Genomic DNA, 19,162 nt, shown 5'->3' on the forward strand with positions numbered 1-19,162 from the left:
TACTGGTCTTCATGATCCACCAGGTGAATGGATGTAAAAACAGTAGGCCTACTAAAGGCAGGGCTGTTGTATCTACAGGAAAACCATTTTTGCTCGTAGGCTTGCATGAACTTTTTCATTTCATGCTAAACTTAGGTATACCTCCACAAGGCAAATGGTCTCTTGAGTGCATACCTATTCAGTTGCTGCTGCATACATATAACATCTCTATTTTATGCATTGCATTTAAGCATTGCAGGTAAAAAGGTTTGTTGCTTCCTAGTTCCATGTTGAGATATAGAATTGCTTCTTAAGTGATAATCCTGGTATCTCCAAGCATTTGAGAGAATGCATAAGCTTTGTAACACTATCAAGCTTCTTTCTGCAGTCCAACATTGACAAAACTCTGGAACACTTTAGAACGTGGATATATTTTTGGGGAGGAGAGCTGAGGAATGTATTGAAGTATCAGGATAAGTGCTGCAGTTGTAGTGTGGGGGTAGTAAGTGAAACAAACTTCTTCCAGACTTGTGGGAATTGTTCTGTTCTTTAAAAACCTCTTAATTGTAATATATCCCTTTGCAGAGGCTGCACATGTTTTTTTACTTATTGAAAAATCAACTAATCCACTTATTTGGAATATCTTTTTGTAGATGCTTTAGATATTTTATCCAGCCTCTTCTTCATCCTTCTTGTATTGCTCTCCCCGAGTCTGTGTGTTTGTGAAGGTTGTGCCTTTGAAGTTTTGATCTTTGCTTGGGTATCTCCCACTACTCATGATACATCACATACCTGAGGAAGCTAGTGGTGTTTCCTGAAGTAATTACTAGAGGGCTTGCATTCAGAGGCTTTAGCCAATGTATGATTGTCCAGTCCTGCTGTTCAATGACTGCTCTTAACCTATAGGGAAAGCTTACATATAACTTTAATAATCCTCTTTGAAACATCAATAACCAGCTTACAGCTGGAGGACAGAGAGGAGCAAAACAAAAGATGCACAATTATCTGATATATTTAAAAAATTTTTAAAAGTACTTGGCCAAACAAAGTTGAATGTTGTCCAGTCATTAGTGGTGTCAGGTCGGTGCATGTTTCTATTATTTACAAGCTGTTATGTTCATCTTTTGTAAGACTGATTGCTAATTTCTATCCCATTTCTGGTGTAGAACTGAATTCTGCTTTAATATTTGGGATATGTTCTTATGAACAGCTTACCACCTACTTACTCTTCTAATTTTAATAAGCCTCTTAAATTCTTTTGTTCAAAACTGTGGAGGATCTGGGCTCTGCTTTATACTACATGGAAGACCTAGAAGTGATTATTCAAACTTGTTGCCCTGTATTTTTCTGCTTTTAATTTTCCTTTTTTTTTTTTTCATAGTCCTTTGAAAACCAGTTGAGTACAAGAATGAAATAAAATGTTACTTATTTGTCATATACAAAACTAATTCTGGTAGCAAAGCATAATTCCCTCTGCTTTGGTTTGAATGAATTTGAAGATAACATCACAAAATATAAATGGTAGCTACATATAGTTGCTTATTTCTGGCTGGCTAGCTTGGATTTCATGGAGAACCAACGTATGTTGTGTATTTGCTCAGTACTAAGAAGTGCCGACTAATTATTAAGGTGTTAAGCCACCTGTGTATTTTTTGAGTTGTTTAAATAATTGTTGACATGCACATGGAATCACATTCATGGTTTTGGCCTAAAAGGTTTTAATAACAGCAGTCAGATTTCTAATTTGTGCTTCTGAAGAAGAAATCATAGAGATCCTTACCCAAAATGTTCAAAAAATCAAAGAAAAAAATAATCTCTATTCTGATGGTTTATGTCAGCTTTGAAGCACTTTGATGTGCAGTTTTCCTGTTTTGAAGCATGTCTTTTGGCTAGAGAGGTCCTTTCAGTTTTGTATAAAACTTGGAGGAATTCTTCAAAGTAGCAGACTAGCAGAAGTCTGGCAGATGCCTTTTTTTTTTCCCTCATCACTGAAATAACATTATTTCCAACTCTTCTGTAAATTTTTATGCTTTCAAAACACTTTTGAACATTCAACAGAACTCAGATTTAATCTATATAATTATCATAAGTGACGCTGCGTTATATGCACAGGTGTCCAATTGCAAACGTTCGACTTAGAAATATTTTGCATTGTAAAAAAAATCAAACAATTCCGAGTTTCCAGGCAGCTTCCTATCTCTTGAAGTTGACTTACAATGAAGAAAAGGGCTTTGCTAGTCATGTAGAACTGCAAGTAAAGAGCTGGATATTTCAGTCTGTACCTACTAAAGCTACACTACCCTGCTGTATAAGTTTGTGGCTTTTGTTCCACTGCTTCTGCACAGCGTCCCTAGTACATGCTGACTGCCTTGCCAACCGATGGCATCTTCTGTCATTTGTTCCGCAAAGCTTCTGCTGCTGCACTATTGCTCCTCTTTTTGCCTGTCTTTATACCTGACAAATATTAAAAGCCCACTTAATTATTTTTTCTTGTCCTTCCCAGTGGATCGTATTGTGGGTCTGGATCAGGTCACTGGAATAACAGAGACAGCTTTTGGTTCTGCATACAAGACCAAGAAGGGCATGTTTCGTACTGTTGGCCAACTGTATAAAGAATCTCTTACCAAGCTGATGGCAACGCTCCGAAACACTAATCCCAATTTTGTTCGCTGCATCATTCCAAATCACGAAAAGAGGGTATGTACTACACACGCTCCTCTAATTCTTTCTCTTCATTAGCAGGAAAAACTTAAACTGCAATTTTTGATTACTACAAATTAAAGGACTAAAAATCACTACTTTTTTTTTTTTTTTTTTAATCCAGGCTGGAAAATTGGATCCACATCTGGTTCTAGATCAGCTTCGTTGCAATGGTGTTTTGGAAGGAATAAGGATTTGTCGACAAGGATTTCCAAACAGGATAGTGTTCCAGGAATTTAGACAGAGGTAACAACAAGAGCAGTCTTTTGAGTTTTTATGGCATAAAGTTCCTTGTTAAATAATTGAAGACACCCCTCGCCCCCTCCCCCAAGCCAACTGGAAGAAAATCCAATACCATGTGTGAGGTCTTTGAGTGGCTTGAACTTGAAGCAGTTAAATACTACAAGTGTATTCTAAAGACAAGAGGGAAGGGGAAACAATCTAAAACAGACTGCTGGAGAAACTTTCTGGAGAAATTCCTTAGCTGTGCACTAGGTGACTATAGCTTTATGAGCTTATAATAATGTGGCTTATTGTTGAATGTAAAGTGTTTTTTCATTTGACTTAAAGGTATGAGATCCTTACTCCCAATGCAATTCCAAAAGGTTTTATGGATGGTAAGCAAGCCTGTGAGCGTATGGTAAGTGTTTATACCTAAACATTTTAAAAATATTGAAAATTTGAAACAAAAATTATCCTTTTCTTGAAGTAACAATGTGCTTGCCTGTCCATTTAGATCAGAGCCTTAGAGCTGGACCCCAACTTATACAGAATTGGACAGAGCAAGATCTTTTTCCGAGCTGGTGTCTTGGCACACTTAGAAGAAGAACGAGATCTGAAGATCACAGACATTATCATCTTCTTTCAGGCGGTCTGTAGAGGATACCTAGCTAGGAAGTATGTGTGCTTTATTGATTTGATCTTCTTGTGGTCATTTTAAGCCTCTTTGGTTGGGAGCTATGCATTAAAACTTCCATTTCAGGAGAGATTTTCTTAAAACTGTGTTGCCTGATAAACTGTAGTTGTGTCCTGGGTATTAGTGAATTTTTGCCTAATAAGAATTTGCACCTTCATTCCTTAACACTATCTCCTTTCCTTAATCTTGCCTTTGTGAAAATGCAGCTGTTTACGGTATAGCAAGTGGTTGCAAAAAAATCTCTCCTCTACTGGAGATTCTTAGAGGTACTCTGGAAAGCCTCTTTTTTGAAATTAAAGGACAGTTCAGCAGCTAACCCATCCTGATTTTATCTTGTTAAGTAGAAGTCTGTTAAGAGTAAGAACAAATAGCATTTATAATTGTTGTTTTGAAGATGGTGAATCCAGCCCTTGCTCTGCCTCTTTGTATAAGGAATGAGTGCTCATAAATCAGTGTATTCACTGAAACTAAAAAATAAGCCTGTTCATGGTCTGCAAGTGTTCTAGGATTGGGTAAACTAAAAATTAACACAGACAGATGATCAGCCGTATTTAACAGGAAAGGTTTTGCTCTTTCTGTCTTCAGGGCCTTTGCAAAGAAACAACAGCAGCTGAGTGCGCTGAAAATCCTGCAGAGGAATTGCGCTGCATATTTAAAGCTTAGGCACTGGCAGTGGTGGAGAGTCTTCACAAAGGTTCGTTGTATTCTGTGACTTCCTTTGGCTTTTGTAAGTAGGTGAGTGCAGGTTCTTACTTGTTCATTTCAAATCTTTGCAGGTGAAGCCTCTTCTTCAAGTCACTCGGCAAGAAGAAGAACTTCAAGCCAAGGATGAGGAGCTGATGAAGGTGAAAGAAAAACAGACAAAAGTGGAGGCAGAACTTGAGGAAATGGAAAGGAAACATCAACAGGTTTGTGCTGAAGATCAGCTTTTGATATCCAGAATGTGAATTTCACTATATCCCATGTGAGAGAGTGATGCTGGGGAGACACTTGTGAGCAAAAGCACTGAGAATCAGGCAAGCTAACTCCTTTCACACTCAGTTAAATATGGAATAGGAAGAGATGGCATGAGCCATTCCTCCGGGAAACACCATGTTAACAAAACTAAACTTCTTTTTGGCATTTCCTAGTTGACAGAAGAGTTTCAGTAGCAGTGTCGTTTTTCCTTTTCAGACATAATTTCAGGTAGGGATCTTTTTCTGCTGGTAGAACAGGGCAGGTGGAGTAGGTGCAGTGGGATTTGTTACTTTAAACTGGAGGGACAAGTGAGTGAATATTGCTGTAGCCCTATTGCAAAACCTGGTATCTGGGCTGCTGGTAAAGCCCTCTGCTAAAAGTCTTTGGTTTTGAATGTTGACCAAGGAGTCAAGAATTGGAGCAGAACTTGGTGTTTGTAGTTGTCATGTATAACCGCTCATGAGGGACTTGGAAGTGTCATTTTTACTACTTTCCTACCTTTCTGGTATATTTACAGCTTCTAGAAGAGAAGAACATTCTTGCAGAGCAGCTACAGGCAGAGACAGAGCTCTTTGCAGAAGCTGAGGAGATGAGGGCTCGCTTGGCCGCCAAAAAACAAGAGTTGGAAGAAATTCTCCATGATTTGGAGTCCAGAGTCGAAGAGGAAGAGGAAAGAAACCAAATATTGCAGAATGAGAAAAAGAAAATGCAGGGCCATATTCAGGTATGCTTTAAGATAACTTCATCTCCCCCAGGTTATTTGGGTTTTTTTGGTGAAAATCAGATGGTTTATGTACTTCCTTTTGAATAATGGGTATCTTGAAAAAGGGGATACCTGAACTTATCTGTCTTTCAAAATATTCCAGGTACTTGAAGGGGAAACAAACCCCACATCTCACAGCTCTTGATGCCTTTTAATAAGTGTCCTTTAATGTGTGGCTGAATATCTTATTTAAAACCATGAATGAATAGAAGCACAATACATTATTGCTTTTCTAGTCGTATCTAGCTATTTGTGCCAGTATCTGACCCATGTCAGCTGTAATACTGATGTCTAGATTCGTACTGAAATCAGGAGATCTGTCTCCTGTGGTGTCTCTTCTTAGGCACTTGCACTTCTACACCAGGTACCCCGTTCAGATGCAGTACGCATAAAGCCTGATCTGATTTGGTTGTCATTAAGTAGCCATAAAATAAACATTTTATTTTATGTTCAGAGTTAGGAAGGTGAAAGGCTCTGAAGTGAGTGTATGTTTCCGAGACAGCATATTTCAGCCAAAGGTGAAATATGGAGCATAAAATTCCATGTGTATCACATGGCCCTTAATTTCATTACCAGATCATCGATAGTATAAATGAATCTAACAAAGCAAAGGCATTTTTAGTGTTAGAGCAGGTGGCTTTTCGAAATAATGCATCTTTGTCACCAAGTTAAAAAAAAAATAAATTAACATATGAGTAACCTGGAAAATGCATGGATGAAATTGCTTTTCTTCCCAGGACCTAGAGGAACAGCTTGATGAGGAGGAGGGAGCTCGACAGAAGTTGCAGCTTGAAAAAGTGACAGCTGAAGCTAAGATCAAGAAGATGGAGGAAGAGATCCTACTGTTGGAGGACCAAAATTCCAAATTTTTGAAGGTGAGACCAGTATGCATGGTGGAGATTCTGTACATAAGTAATAGTAGTAGTGCCAAGTGATAGCTCTCAAAACATTTGAGACTGCTGTTACATTATCTATAAAGTTTGTGCCTGAAGATGTGTGGGGTTTGAACAGGTTGAAGCTGAGACACTTAGAGACGCTTCTGAACTGACCTTCAAAAGAGGGAGGTATTTGTTATGTATTCTTTCCAGTTTCATGAATCTTACAAATCCAAGAGCTGGAAACAGTGTTTATCATAGCTACCATTGTTCTTTGCAAACAGATTTCCAAAAGCATACAGCAAATGCTGTCCTAAAAGCAGGCCTCCCGTCTGTTAAAGTCCAAGTCTCACTTTCATGGAAAACAAATGTTTGTGCTTCTATGCTATTCCAATTGATTCTTAATATTGACAGGTCAGTCACTTGACATAAAATCTGTATTTTATATATATATATGTGTGTGTGTGTGTGTATATACATATAAATATATATATGTGCTGCATGAGACCTGTATATGGATTTTATATATTCAGTTACTTGTGCTGCTTAGAGACTTTTCAAATTGTGTTTTAGAAGTTACTCTTTCTCCCCTTTCTCCTAACTAGGAAAAGAAGCTGATGGAGGATCGAATTGCCGAATGTACTTCTCAGCTGGCTGAAGAAGAAGAAAAGGCTAAAAACTTGGCCAAACTCAAGAACAAGCAAGAAATGATGATCACTGATTTGGAAGGTTTGTTCTTACTACATTTGCCTATTAACAGCTTGGACATCATGCTAGAAAGGAATGAATCACTTATTATGATGTATGCAGTATCTGGTCCAGACTGCGAAGTGTAACCTTATATGTAGATACCTTAATAGCTGTTATTTTTATCTTAATCTTGAAAGAAATTTGTGTCACTTGCAAGACTTGTTGCATCTGGCTGCTTAGTCTTTCTCATGTTTAACTTGTTAGGTTTTCATTTTTGAAAACCCATTTCATTTATAGACACACCCAGAAATTCATGTTGTTGCAGGCATCCCCTGGTAACAAGGTAGAACATCTGTCTCTTGGGAAGTTGCTATGCTTTTCTATAATAACACATTAGAACAAATATTTCTGGAAGAATGTTATTAGGCATTCATTAGGCTTCCAATATTTTTTGAATAAGCAAATCTGAATTGTTTTGATTGTCTTAATGTTTTGTTTATCTAAAATGGTTCCATTACTTTGGCCATTTATTTCTGACTGTTTTGCCTGTTGTCACAGTCTAAACTAGCTCTCTATATAACCTTTCTTGATTTTGTGTCTTTTTTTTAACAATTACTGATGGCTGTAAAGAGCTGTTGCACAACACTAATAAACTAGCAAGTCACAGCTGCAAAATACAAGGCTGAGTTGCTCTCTGTGCCCTAATTTGGAAATAGTTTTTTCACTTATGGCCTGTCTCACTACATATTTTAAAACCGATGTGCTTATGGAAGAATACCAAAGTTTAATCTGTACAGGAAGGTATTGACCTAATAGAGATAGTAGGTGATTGATGTACCTTTTCTTTAAAAATCGTATTCAGAGACCTTAAGGTGGGCATAAGTAATCTTTACTCACTGGAAAATAATGCTTCAGGAGTTGTGTGCTTAAATTGGGACTAGTCTCTCTGAAGATACTTGACAGATGTGTTTGGTTATGGTACCGTTCCAAGACTAATGACCTTAGAAATGGAAATTAAAGCTTAAACACAAGGCATGCAATTTCTTGGCTAGTAAAGCACAGTAAAATGATACTTAGTCTTGGAGATGATTCAAGAAGCCATTAAGGCCTCTCTGCTAGTGTCTTGGCACTTCTGGGCATTGATACTTGGAAAAAAAAAATCTAATTCAGTTTACTATGAACTTTCACAGTTACAAAATTGGGTCATTACTTTGTTCTAACTGTCACTTACCAGGAATATAATGTAAAAAAACAGAGGGAAAAGTGCTATTTTTTTTATTGAACGAGGGACTGTTAAGAAAAAAGTATTGGTTTAGATTGGAAAATCCCAAATAGCCCTGGGTGGCTCCAAGAGGTGATTCTTGAACATGGCTCCCATTCCATGTGGGAGATGATGTCCTGATCCAGCAGCAGGCTTGGAAAGGATGTGAGAAAAATCTCTGCACTGAGAGCCCACAAAGTATTGAACAAGTGTAGTAAGTTTATGCTAATGCATTTAGCATTGTGCTAATGCTATGCTAAGCAAAATGTTCCTGTGACTTGTAATATATTACATATCTGGTCATTAGCTAACTGTAAACAATGCAGCCAGTAAGTATCTTAATTGGAAAACAAGCAGATCAACTAAATGTCTTTTATGACACTGATAACTGAATGATTTTCACAAAGAAGTATCTTAGGGCAGGAGTATCTCAGCTACACAAGTAAATTACTGGAAGTTATCAGGGTTGCAGAGTCTTGCTAAATATCGATGGGATGTGAGTTAGTGGCACAAATACTTGCAAAAATGATTTATCCGAGTTTTCTTTAAGCTATACTATTTTCCAGTAGACCTTTTGGAGTCTAGCCTAGCCCTTCCAAAACTATGCAAGCCATTGTTTTTTCCAGTCCATAGTTGATCATAATTTTTGAATCTTGATATTTGTGATGATTATCTGGCCTAGCAGCTCAAACTGCTCTTCTGTTGGATCCCACTCCTTATTTTCTATCAAGATGAGGTTATGTTTCTGGTCCCTTATTTCAGACTTCTTTCTCCAGTCACAGACATTTTCTTGACCTTGTATCTAAATCACACAGTTCGACTTCACTATTTCACCTTTCCCAGTCAGCCTTCCATCTACAGACTGGAAAAAGAACTGGCACTGTATAAATTAAACTTCCCAGCCTTTTCTGCCACCCTGAGGCCCTGCCTCTGAACCTCCCGAGGATGACAGGAGAAAAAATTGCATATAAATATAATTTTTTGCTTCCTTAGAGCGCTTAAAAAAGGAGGAGAAGACGCGTCAAGAATTAGAAAAAGCTAAAAGAAAACTTGATGGTGAAACAACAGACCTACAGGACCAAATAGCTGAGCTGCAAGCCCAGATTGAAGAACTGAAGATCCAGCTGGCCAAAAAAGAGGAGGAACTGCAGGCTGCTCTTGCTAGGTCAGAGCACCATGGTGCTTATGGCTACAGAAGTGTGGTAGAAACCTGCTTTCCCAGCCAAATTTCATTTGACTGCAGATATATCAGAACTGGGAATGTTAAAGCAGAAGCCAGTTTGCGTTTGTACTAGAGCATCTCTAGGCACCTGTGCCTTGCGTAGACATGACAAAAAAAAAAAAAGTAATTCAGTGTTTTATCTACGTCCTTGCTCTACAAAACTGCAAAAAAAGAAGTTTCACCTGGGTATAATAGTGTTTGTGCTCTGGAAGCTTTTTAAGTCTCCCAGAGTTCAGGCTCAAGAGGGAAAAACCATGTAATTCTCAGTGAGCCCTCTTAATGGAGTACTTTCAGTGACAGGGTAGGACAGACATTACCAAGATCTGTGTGGTAGTCCTTGCAGTCACATGTTACAATATAAGCCAGACACCTTCTGTATTTTTTGAGTAACGATCTATAATTTTGCAGCAAGAGAAAATTCTAGAAACTGCATTTTTGGGACAGTGTTGATCTGCAAAATTGGAATACTTAAATGTAAACTTGAAAGCTTGGTCATTCAGATAGTGCACCTGTAGTACCTGTGGCACTATGCTTGTCACGATCTTGAGAGTAACAGTAGTGGTTTTCTATCTGTGAAGTTTTAGAATGTTTATTTTATTCTAGTGGAAGAGTTAAGATGCCATTTATGTAAATAAATAGTGCTAGACTGTTATGAGAATAGATCTGAAGTTATGAAATATCATTAACTGTTGTGCCTTTTTTTAACAGAGGTGATGAAGAAGCAGTTCAGAAAAACAATGCACTGAAAGTGATAAGAGAGTTGCAGGCTCAAATTGCAGAACTCCAGGAGGATCTTGAATCTGAGAAGGCATCACGCAACAAGGCAGAAAAGCAGAAAAGAGATTTAAGTGAAGAGTTGGAGGCTTTAAAAACCGAACTGGAAGATACCTTGGATACCACTGCAGCACAGCAAGAGCTGAGGTAGGATCATATGTCAGTGTAAGAGGGCACCATTAAAATTCATCTTTAATTTACAAGAATACAAATTGCAAGACTCAAATGTTGATTTTGATAACCCTTGATGCTTTCTCTAGGACAAAGCGTGAGCAGGAGGTGGCTGAACTGAAGAAAGCGATTGAAGAGGAAACCAAAAACCATGAAGCACAGATCCAGGAAATCAGGCAGAGGCATGCTACTGCCCTGGAAGAGCTCTCTGAACAACTTGAACAGGCCAAAAGGGTGAGAAGAAAATAAATTACAGAAATGCACTTTTCTGCTTTGGGTCTTTTTATAAGTACCAAAAGTATTGTGGTCCCTTCCCCTGATATCTGCAGAGCTGAGTTGTCCTCTGTACATGTGTAACAATTGCAGTTGAATCAAATATATCGTGCTGGTTTGAATATATTTCAACTATTAGACAGTCTTGGCATCTGTCTGAAAAGTGTTCATTAGACTTGGAAGTGGCACACCTGGAGGTAAATCGTGTAGTGTTTCAGTAGGGATTCTCCAGCGGTCCACGTGCTTATTTGGTGAAAAGCAGCTCTCTGCATGAGTGAACTGCAGGATGCTTCCACATAGGGTAACTGTAACGTCAGCATTCACAGGTGAGTGCAGGTAGTGTAAAAGTTCTTTCAGCCGCTCCTAAGTTCATGCTTCTGTGACCTCCAGTGCTAGATATTTGTGGAGCATCTTGCCAGTTTGCACAGCGGTGTTGTGTTCTCTGGTGGACACCACCAGAGCAGGCAGGAGGAGCCACACCTGGACAGCAGGGTTCCTACCAGTGTAGTTTGAGTGTCTTGCTCAAAAGTAGAATTATTCCAACGCTGCCCAAAAAAAAGGTCTCTTTAGTTTGTGAAATTGGTTTTGGTCATTCACAAATGTACGTGTGGACGATTCATATACTGTAATAATATTTTTATGCAGGGAGTACTTCACAAGCTTCCTTACTAAGTGAGAAACGTAGTTGGAATCACAGTTTATTAAGAAAAATAAGATATCTTAGGCATATCTTCTCCTTATTCATTAAATACTCTCAATAAGAGCATGAAAAGATGGAAAAATACTGTGCAATCTTAAAGATCCTGTGATGAGATGATGTCATTTCTGGTGATATAGTAACAGTGGCACTTAAACATCCCTTATGCCAATTATTACTTTTTCAGAAATGGTTTTGACAAATGTTAGTGCAGTGGTGAAAAGTGCTTTGTTATGCACTTCCAGGCTGCTATGCCTACTAAAATCAGGGCAGCTTTAGTTGATATCTTTCCTTTTATTTCTGTGAGATGAGCCATGCTGATCTGTTAATGGGCACATTCCTTCCTACTTACAGCGCTACTCAAACAGTCATTTTACAGCACTGACATCCCAGATCTTGCTGAATTCATAGAAGTACCTTCTGGTCCTCACTGTTACCTGTTATATGTGAGAGTGGAGTAACTTGCATTAACTTAGTCTTTGGCTAACATACACAGAATGTTACACGGCAGCGTTTTAAACACTCCTTCCTCACAACTTGCTGAGCGCTTGTTTTATCTTGGAACTTATAAATCTGATTCGCTGAACTGAATACTTTTTAGCAGAAAACTTTATTCATATCTAATGAAGTTCTGAATTTCTTTCCTTTTGTCTTCCCTAGTTCAAAGCAAATCTTGAAAAAAACAAGCAAGGCCTAGAGTCCGACAACAAGGAGTTAGCCTGTGAAGTGAAGGTACTACAGCAGGTCAAGGCAGAGTCTGAACATAAGAGGAAGAAGCTTGATGCTCAGGTACAAGAGCTAACTGCTAAGGTCACAGAAGGCGAAAGACTGAGGGTGGAGCTGGCCGAGAAAGCTAACAAGCTGCAGGTAAGGCTTTATGGAAGTCCTAAACTGCTGAAAAATAGGCAAGAAACGAAAAGTCTCAACCGTATGCAGAAATGGCATGGGGAAATTACTTTCAAAGATGCAGCTAGGTCCTGAACTTCTTGGACTATGCGAGAATTATAGTGGCTTTTAAGTACAGGCTTCCCACCCTGAAGACCAAATCCTGTAGGAGGCTTTGCGTAGCCAAGCTGGCCTACAGGTTTTTGGCTTGGATATGGAATCGAGTAGATTCCATAAGAGCTCAGCATTTGTAGCTGTGAGCAGAAGTGTACTGATTGACGGTGGCCACGGGTTTCCTTTTGTGCCAAGTTGGGAACTTGGCAGGTAAGGATTATAAGTAAATGCCCATTTTTCTGGGGAATGGTGAAAATAGGCAAAGCGCAATTGGGGATGGCTGTTTAACCACCGCAATGAGTACTTCAGGTAAATCAAGCTAAAATACTTGAGAAAGGGAATGGCCCAGTTCTTTTTGAAGCAAGCTTTCAGGCAGTCTCACACTGTACGTAAAAGTAGCATAGCCTAAACCAGCAAGAGTTGGCACCTGGCAGTAGCCTTTTCTCTTGCGGTGATGCTTTAAACCCAGCTGCCATCCTGATAATCCTTGGATCAATGGATCCATAAAAGATACATACGGTCCTATAACTAAAGATAACATTTAAGTATGAATGCAGATACTGGAATGACGTGCTCTGATAAATAGCATGTTTAACTCATGTTACATCGCTCAGATTCAAGACTGGCTTCCAACTTGAAGTTTCTAGCCAAACTTTGATATTTCTAGCTTGTTGTGTATCTCTATTGGGATCTACTGTTTGTCTTTCTATATTTGGAATTTTTTGAGGTTTTGTGTTCTGCAGTTCCAGCTCCCAGTGGGATGTAAGCTTTGCTGTGAGTCAGCTGCATGCTATTACCTTTAGACTGCTTGCTTTGCAGAACGAGTTGGATAATGTCTCAAGTCTCCTGGAGGAAGCGGAGAAGAAAGGCATTAAGTTTGCCAAGGACGCGGCTAGTTTGGAATCTCAGCTTCAGGATACGCAGGTGCGTGTGCGGTGAAGCTTGAACTTTGCACCAAAGCTTTGCCCCTCATTGAAATGCTAACCGCATAACAGAAAATACATTTTCATTCATGGTTTGGAAAGTCCCTTGGGCAGAAGCTGTATTTCCTGCTGAAGTCTCGTGAAATGTGTTGTACAGTGATCGCTCAGCTACATGTGGAGCCAGTTTTTCATTATCTAAGATTCACTACTTGATAGACTGTAGCCTTTTGGTTTCTCTTTTATATCTTTGTCTCTGTGGGAGGCAAGAATTAAGTCAAAAACACTTTTCCAAGTAGAATGTTAATGTAAGTAAAGACCCTTGGGGTATATGAAAGTAAAAGGCAGGGTATTGTCCCTTGTGCCTGACAGCTCAAGTTCTTACAGCTTAAGTTCAAACTGCCAGGTTTTGGTTTTGAGTTAAATATGCAGCTTTATGCATGGTATCCATCCCTTAAATACACTCTTTTTTTGCCCTGTATAAAAATACTAATGGTGACTACTTGAATAATGTTAATCACAATTGGAGAGGTCTCTGAGGAACAGGTTGGGGGAGAAGGGGGATGGTGGTTACACCTTTCATTAGTTTCTGTTATGGCAGAAGTTTCCATGGCCAAATTACAGCTGTCTTTAAACTGACCTTCATATTTAAGCAATGCAGCAAAGCTTGGAAGCATGCTGCCATTGCAGGATTTGCTGCTATATATTCTTCCCAGGTCACTTAAAATAGGTACCCTATATGCTTGTCTGAAAGAAGAAAAATAAATTTTGAAGGTGACTTCTGTGCTCATCCCTTTAAAGATGGAAATGTATCATCCGTTAACTTCTAGAACAGACAGTGGCATGGATTCCCTGATCAGAAATGCACTTTATAAAGGTTTATATGTGCCCCAAATGAATTATCAGTGCCTTTTTGAAAACCTCAATTACAGATGGTCTTCATAAGCATGTCCTTGTACAAATACACTGTGAGAAAAATAATCAGACCTGAAACTCCACGTAGAGTGATGGGAAGTGGTAGCCTAAGGCCGGTTAACACACTGTGAGCTAAACAGAACCTTCAGTATGCCTGTTTGTGTAACAGGAGCTGCTTCAGGAGGAAACCCGCCAGAAACTCAACCTGAGCAGTAGGATTAGGCAGCTAGAAGAGGAGAAGAACAACCTGCAAGAGCAGCAGGAAGAGGAAGAGGAGGCCAGGAAGAACTTGGAGAAACAGATGCTCGCCTTGCAGTCCCAGGTAAGCTATTGTAAATGGCAGGACTTCTGTAAGGCCTACCGGTTCTAGGTGAGATGAACTGGTGTGCCAAACCTCTTGTGCAAATTACATGACATTTTTTAATGTGCTAAACCAGATTTCAGAATGAAATTTCCTGTGGTAACCTGTAAGGTCCTGTACCTGGGCAGGAACAACCCCACGCACCAGCACAGGCTGGGGCTGACCAGCTGGAAGGCAGCTCTACGGGGAAGAACCTGGGACTGCTGGTGGGCAGCAAGTTGTCCATGGGCCAGCAGTGTGCCCTGGTGTCCAAGGGGTCAGTGGGATCCTGGGGTGCACAAGCTGAAGCATAGCCAGCAGGTCGAGGCAGGTGCAACAAAAGAAGTTCCTTCTGAACAAGGAAGAACTTCACCTTGAGGGTGGCAGAGCCCTGGCACAGGCTGCCCAGAGAGGCTGTGGGGTCTCCTTTGCTGGAGACATTCAAACCCACCTGGACGTGGCTCTGTGCAGCATCTCTAGGAGAGCTGCTGCAGCAGGGGGGTGGGCTGGGTGGGCTCCAGGTGCCTTCCAACCCTGACCAGTGTGTGGTGTTTCTCCATTGCAGTGATGACCAGTACAACTAACTGCAGTGGGCAGGACTTTCTCCTACTTGGTATCCTGCTAGCTCACAATTTTTGTGTTACTTTAGCTCTAGTAATAACATCTGTTTCTAGTTTTGTATTTTGGACCTGATGCCTTTCTCTCCTTATCATGATTCACTAAGGAACATTATTTTCTTTTGTTACATTTCAGTTAGCTGATGCTAAGAAAAAGGTAGATGATGACTTGGGAACCATTGAAGGCTTGGAGGAAAATAAGAAGAAATTACTGAAGGACGTGGAGTCCTTAAGCCAGCGCCTAGAGGAGAAGGCAATGGCTTATGACAAACTGGAAAAGACGAAGAATCGCCTGCAGCAAGAGCTGGATGACTTGATGGTAGACCTAGATCATCAGCGCCAGATTGTGTCCAACTTGGAGAAAAAGCAGAAGAAGTTTGATCAGGTAGTCTAGTTTCCTGTCACCTTGGTGCTTTCTATGATTTTTAAGTGGCATCTTGTTAATACTGCATAAGTGAGCCTTGTATAAAGACTTAGGGTACTGTGGTTAATGGTAAATTTTTGTGAGCAGCTTGGCCTTTGTTACTCTTAACTTGCCACTTAAAACTTCAGTGAGCTAAAGGCCAGCTTTCAGCCTTGTTAGATCAAGCAATAAGCTATTTATGTACAAAAAAGAAATTGCATTGGGACAAAACCTTGAGATTATTATTGTAATCCCTCAGACAGACTTAGAAAGGATGTGAGGACTGAAAGACAAAAATAATAATATTAGAACTTACTTAATCTTGATTAGTAGCTTGCTTTCCTCATCTCATCCCAGAGTAGCTGTTTTCTTACTAGCACTTTGATCAAGACTGAGAGACTAGACAGTTGTGAATGCCAATTAAACTTAAAGCATTAACCACTTCATTGACCAAGACACCTGAGGCAGGAAGGACTTGATTATACAACTTATGAGAGGGATTAATTATTTCTTATGTTCAGATGCTGGCAGAAGAAAAGAACATTTCTGCCAGATATGCAGAGGAAAGAGATCGTGCTGAAGCAGAAGCAAGGGAGAAGGAAACCAAAGCACTGTCTCTGGCCAGGGCTTTGGAAGAAGCCCTGGAAGCTAAGGAAGAATTTGAAAGACAGAACAAACAGTTGCGTGCAGATATGGAAGACTTAATGAGCTCTAAAGATGATGTGGGCAAAAATGTAAGTACATTTCCATACCTGTTTTGTTATGTACTGCATAGAGAATAACACGGGGAAACTCCCTGGCTGGAGAAGTATATTTGACACAAAACCAGAACTTTTTGAAGCTGATTTATAACTGAAAATTCTGGAGGCCTGAATGCTCAGAATAAGGGGGTGGTCTTTTTTAACATGAGGCTTCTTCAGAAGATATGGAGACATGGAGAGCAGTGCTGGCCAAACGACTCGTGGCACCTGTGCTAAATTTAACAGCTTGTCTCACTACTACTTTTTCTCTGTGTTTTTCTCTTTTTACACTGTACAGCTTACCTATCTGCGTAGATGTTTGTTGGGTTCTCTAATACAGACTTAGAGATGCTGCTCTGCCTCTTCTGATTCATTGTCCAGTTAGGAGCATCACAAAACGTAGTGTCTTGAGTTCATATAATGTTTTATTTTGCTGTTAATAACTGCTGATGTTGAGGTACCTGTAGGAGAGGGTCTGATTAATGCTTGTGGCTTAGGTCCATGAACTGGAGAAGTCAAAGAGAACTTTAGAGCAACAGGTTGAAGAGATGAGGACTCAGCTTGAGGAACTGGAAGATGAACTGCAGGCCACAGAAGATGCTAAGCTTCGTTTGGAGGTGAACATGCAAGCTATGAAAGCCCAGTTTGAGAGAGATCTGCAAGCCAGAGATGAACAGAATGAAGAGAAGAAGAGGATGCTGGTTAAACAAGTATGTCTGTTTTACTGTACTTCATAGCAAGAAGGGTCTTTTGCCAAAGCTCTGTGGTTTCAGTGATAACTTGCTACCAGAAAAATAAAACTCTTTGCGTAAAGATCCCATTCTACAGAATTCCCAAGCACTGATCTTTACAAACAATAGACTCTGTCTTGTTAAGGACTGGCCATGGTCAACTGTTAATGTTAGTCTGCTGCTGGTGGTCCTCCAAAATCACTCAGCCTGGGCGCAGAGGTTTGGCTATCGCTGCGTGGGTGTGTTTCAAGGACAGGGGTATGGTATTTGGACTTTCACGCCCATCTTATTCGATGTACAGGAACAAATTCGATGTACAGGATGCAAAGATAGACTGAAAAAAAACTGTGGTGAAGTAAATGGTTTCCTAAATGAAAATAGTAGCAAAGATTCCAGATTTGCCAGACTTGAGGATTCTAGTAGCTCAAAGCAGATCAGAAGAGACTCAAAAAAAAAAACTTTAAAATTTCATGCTTGGAAGGGAAGGTGGTTCTAAATTACAGTTACCTTTGAGGGAAAAAACACCCAAGATTTGTCATAAGAAAACAAAAATGTACAATTACTGGGAATCGCAGTTATAGAGATACCTTAGAAATAAACGTGGCCTAGCGGGCTTTTGGCATTCACTGCAATGCAAAATTCAAATGGTTTGCACTGGACAAGAGCTCTTGACCTAGCATGAGGAGAGAGGCTTGCTTCAGAATCAAATACATTCTTTCATGTTGGCAACCTGTGATATCTCTTGCTCAGTTTTATTTTTGCCTGAGTATGGCTTAGTTCGTGTTGGCTTGCTGCTTAGATACTTTTCTGTTTTGTTTAAAAAAAAAAAAAGTTGTTGGAGTATAAATTTTACTAGCACAGCTGTTTCAAAGGGAATTATTTCTTTTTTTTTTTTCTTGAGAAAATGAGGTGATTCTACTTCTTATTCTCCTCTTCGTGGTTCGATTAGAATTAGTGACATCCATCCGAAAGTGATAACCTAAATGTGGGCAGATGTGCTGAGCATGAAGCAGATCACCAAGTAGCTGAACAGATGAAATGCTTCAGATGCTGAGTTACTGTCTTTGTTTTCCTTTTTGTCAGTTCAGAGAGATCTGCTTCTGGATTTGTTTTTGCCATCTGCAGTGTCCTCCCCTGTAGCTTACATTCTTTAGTCCTCTTCCAATTGAGCAATGTTAATTCTGCTCTGCAAAGGCCTTTTGAGTCACTGACCGTTTTGTTAGGACTTTGTTCGCTCCCTTCCTTACTGGAACTGAGCCTGTTAAATGCCTTGATTTCACAGGTGCGAGAGCTGGAGGCAGAACTGGAAGATGAGCGCAAACAGAGGGCTCTTGCTGTGGCAGCCAAGAAGAAAATGGAGATGGATCTGAAAGACCTGGAAGGTCAGATAGAAGCTGCAAACAAGGCTCGAGATGAAGCAATCAAACAGCTACGTAAGCTCCAGGTAAGCATAGCTAAGCAGCTGAGCTGCTTTCTCTCCTGGTGACAGTCTTGTCAAGGGTGTTGCTTTTCATTAAATACATTTGTAGCTCGAAGGCAAAAGGATTATCAGACTTGACTATGCTGACATATGTCATAGAGTATCTCAAAACTCCTCTTCTACTTTTGTTGGCAAGATTGTTCCCCATATACTTCTATCAGGAGTCATCTTTTTCTTTTTTTCAACACTTTGCACAAGGACTTACTGAGTGTTGCTTTCCGGGCTCCATTTCTAAAATTTATGGTGGTTTGTGGGGGTTTTGTTTGTTTTTTTTAACTGATTTGAGCTCAGCTCTTGCTGACTGCTGCTTCCTCAAGTTGTTGAACTTTTTAAGGTGTTTTCAGCCAAAAATGCTCCAGAGAAAAAGGAGTAAATTTTTGCTGTTAAAAAGCTCCAAGATGCCCATTCTTTTTAGTTTGGCAAGAAAAAAAACAGTCCTTGTGTCAAGGATTTATTCCCATTCCCAGAAAAACACTCAACGCTTGGTAGACTTCTGTTTTGGCAGAAATTGTCAGCGCCATGGCCTGAGGCTGCAGGAGTGCGAGGCCGTGGCAAGACCACGTGAAGCATGCAGCAAACTAGATTGCCTTTCTGCCATGTCCACTTTATTCTTTGGCCACCCTACTTCGAATCCTACCTCAGCTGAATGAGGGAAGTTCTGGAACAGAGCCCTGGGTGCAAGGAGGGAGCATATGTTAAAGCCAGAAACGCTGGTACCCAGCAGTACTCTGGTCCAGAG

At 40.0% G+C, this 19,162-nt stretch overlaps 2 protein-coding genes across 4 annotated transcripts in view; one reads left to right on the forward strand and one right to left on the reverse strand.

Annotated features, from left to right (window-relative positions):
* CCDC42 (coiled-coil domain containing 42) overlaps positions 1-19,162 on the reverse strand; it is a 176,405-nt gene that overhangs the window by 136,179 nt on the left and 21,064 nt on the right. The window lies entirely within an intron of this gene.
* The window catches only part of MYH10 (myosin heavy chain 10), a 100,607-nt gene that overhangs the window by 74,626 nt on the left and 6,819 nt on the right, over positions 1-19,162 (forward strand). For all 3 annotated transcript variants that reach the window (XM_080367433.1, XM_080367435.1, XM_080367434.1), the window contains 19 exons: positions 2,483-2,676; positions 2,804-2,925; positions 3,250-3,319; positions 3,416-3,576; positions 4,181-4,289; positions 4,372-4,503; positions 5,070-5,276; positions 6,053-6,190; positions 6,796-6,919; positions 9,135-9,306; positions 10,072-10,284; positions 10,398-10,542; positions 11,939-12,145; positions 13,097-13,201; positions 14,282-14,434; positions 15,206-15,454; positions 15,994-16,206; positions 16,710-16,922; positions 18,226-18,387. In XM_080367433.1, coding sequence (XP_080223559.1) covers positions 2,483-2,676; positions 2,804-2,925; positions 3,250-3,319; positions 3,416-3,576; positions 4,181-4,289; positions 4,372-4,503; positions 5,070-5,276; positions 6,053-6,190; positions 6,796-6,919; positions 9,135-9,306; positions 10,072-10,284; positions 10,398-10,542; positions 11,939-12,145; positions 13,097-13,201; positions 14,282-14,434; positions 15,206-15,454; positions 15,994-16,206; positions 16,710-16,922; positions 18,226-18,387 — 3,089 coding nt within the window. The remainder of the gene's footprint in view (positions 1-2,482; positions 2,677-2,803; positions 2,926-3,249; positions 3,320-3,415; positions 3,577-4,180; positions 4,290-4,371; positions 4,504-5,069; positions 5,277-6,052; positions 6,191-6,795; positions 6,920-9,134; positions 9,307-10,071; positions 10,285-10,397; positions 10,543-11,938; positions 12,146-13,096; positions 13,202-14,281; positions 14,435-15,205; positions 15,455-15,993; positions 16,207-16,709; positions 16,923-18,225; positions 18,388-19,162) is intronic.

The sequence above is a fragment of the Falco punctatus genome (genome assembly GCF_963210335.1).
Source record: "Falco punctatus genome assembly, chromosome: 1".
NCBI lineage: Eukaryota > Metazoa > Chordata > Aves > Falconiformes > Falconidae > Falco > Falco punctatus.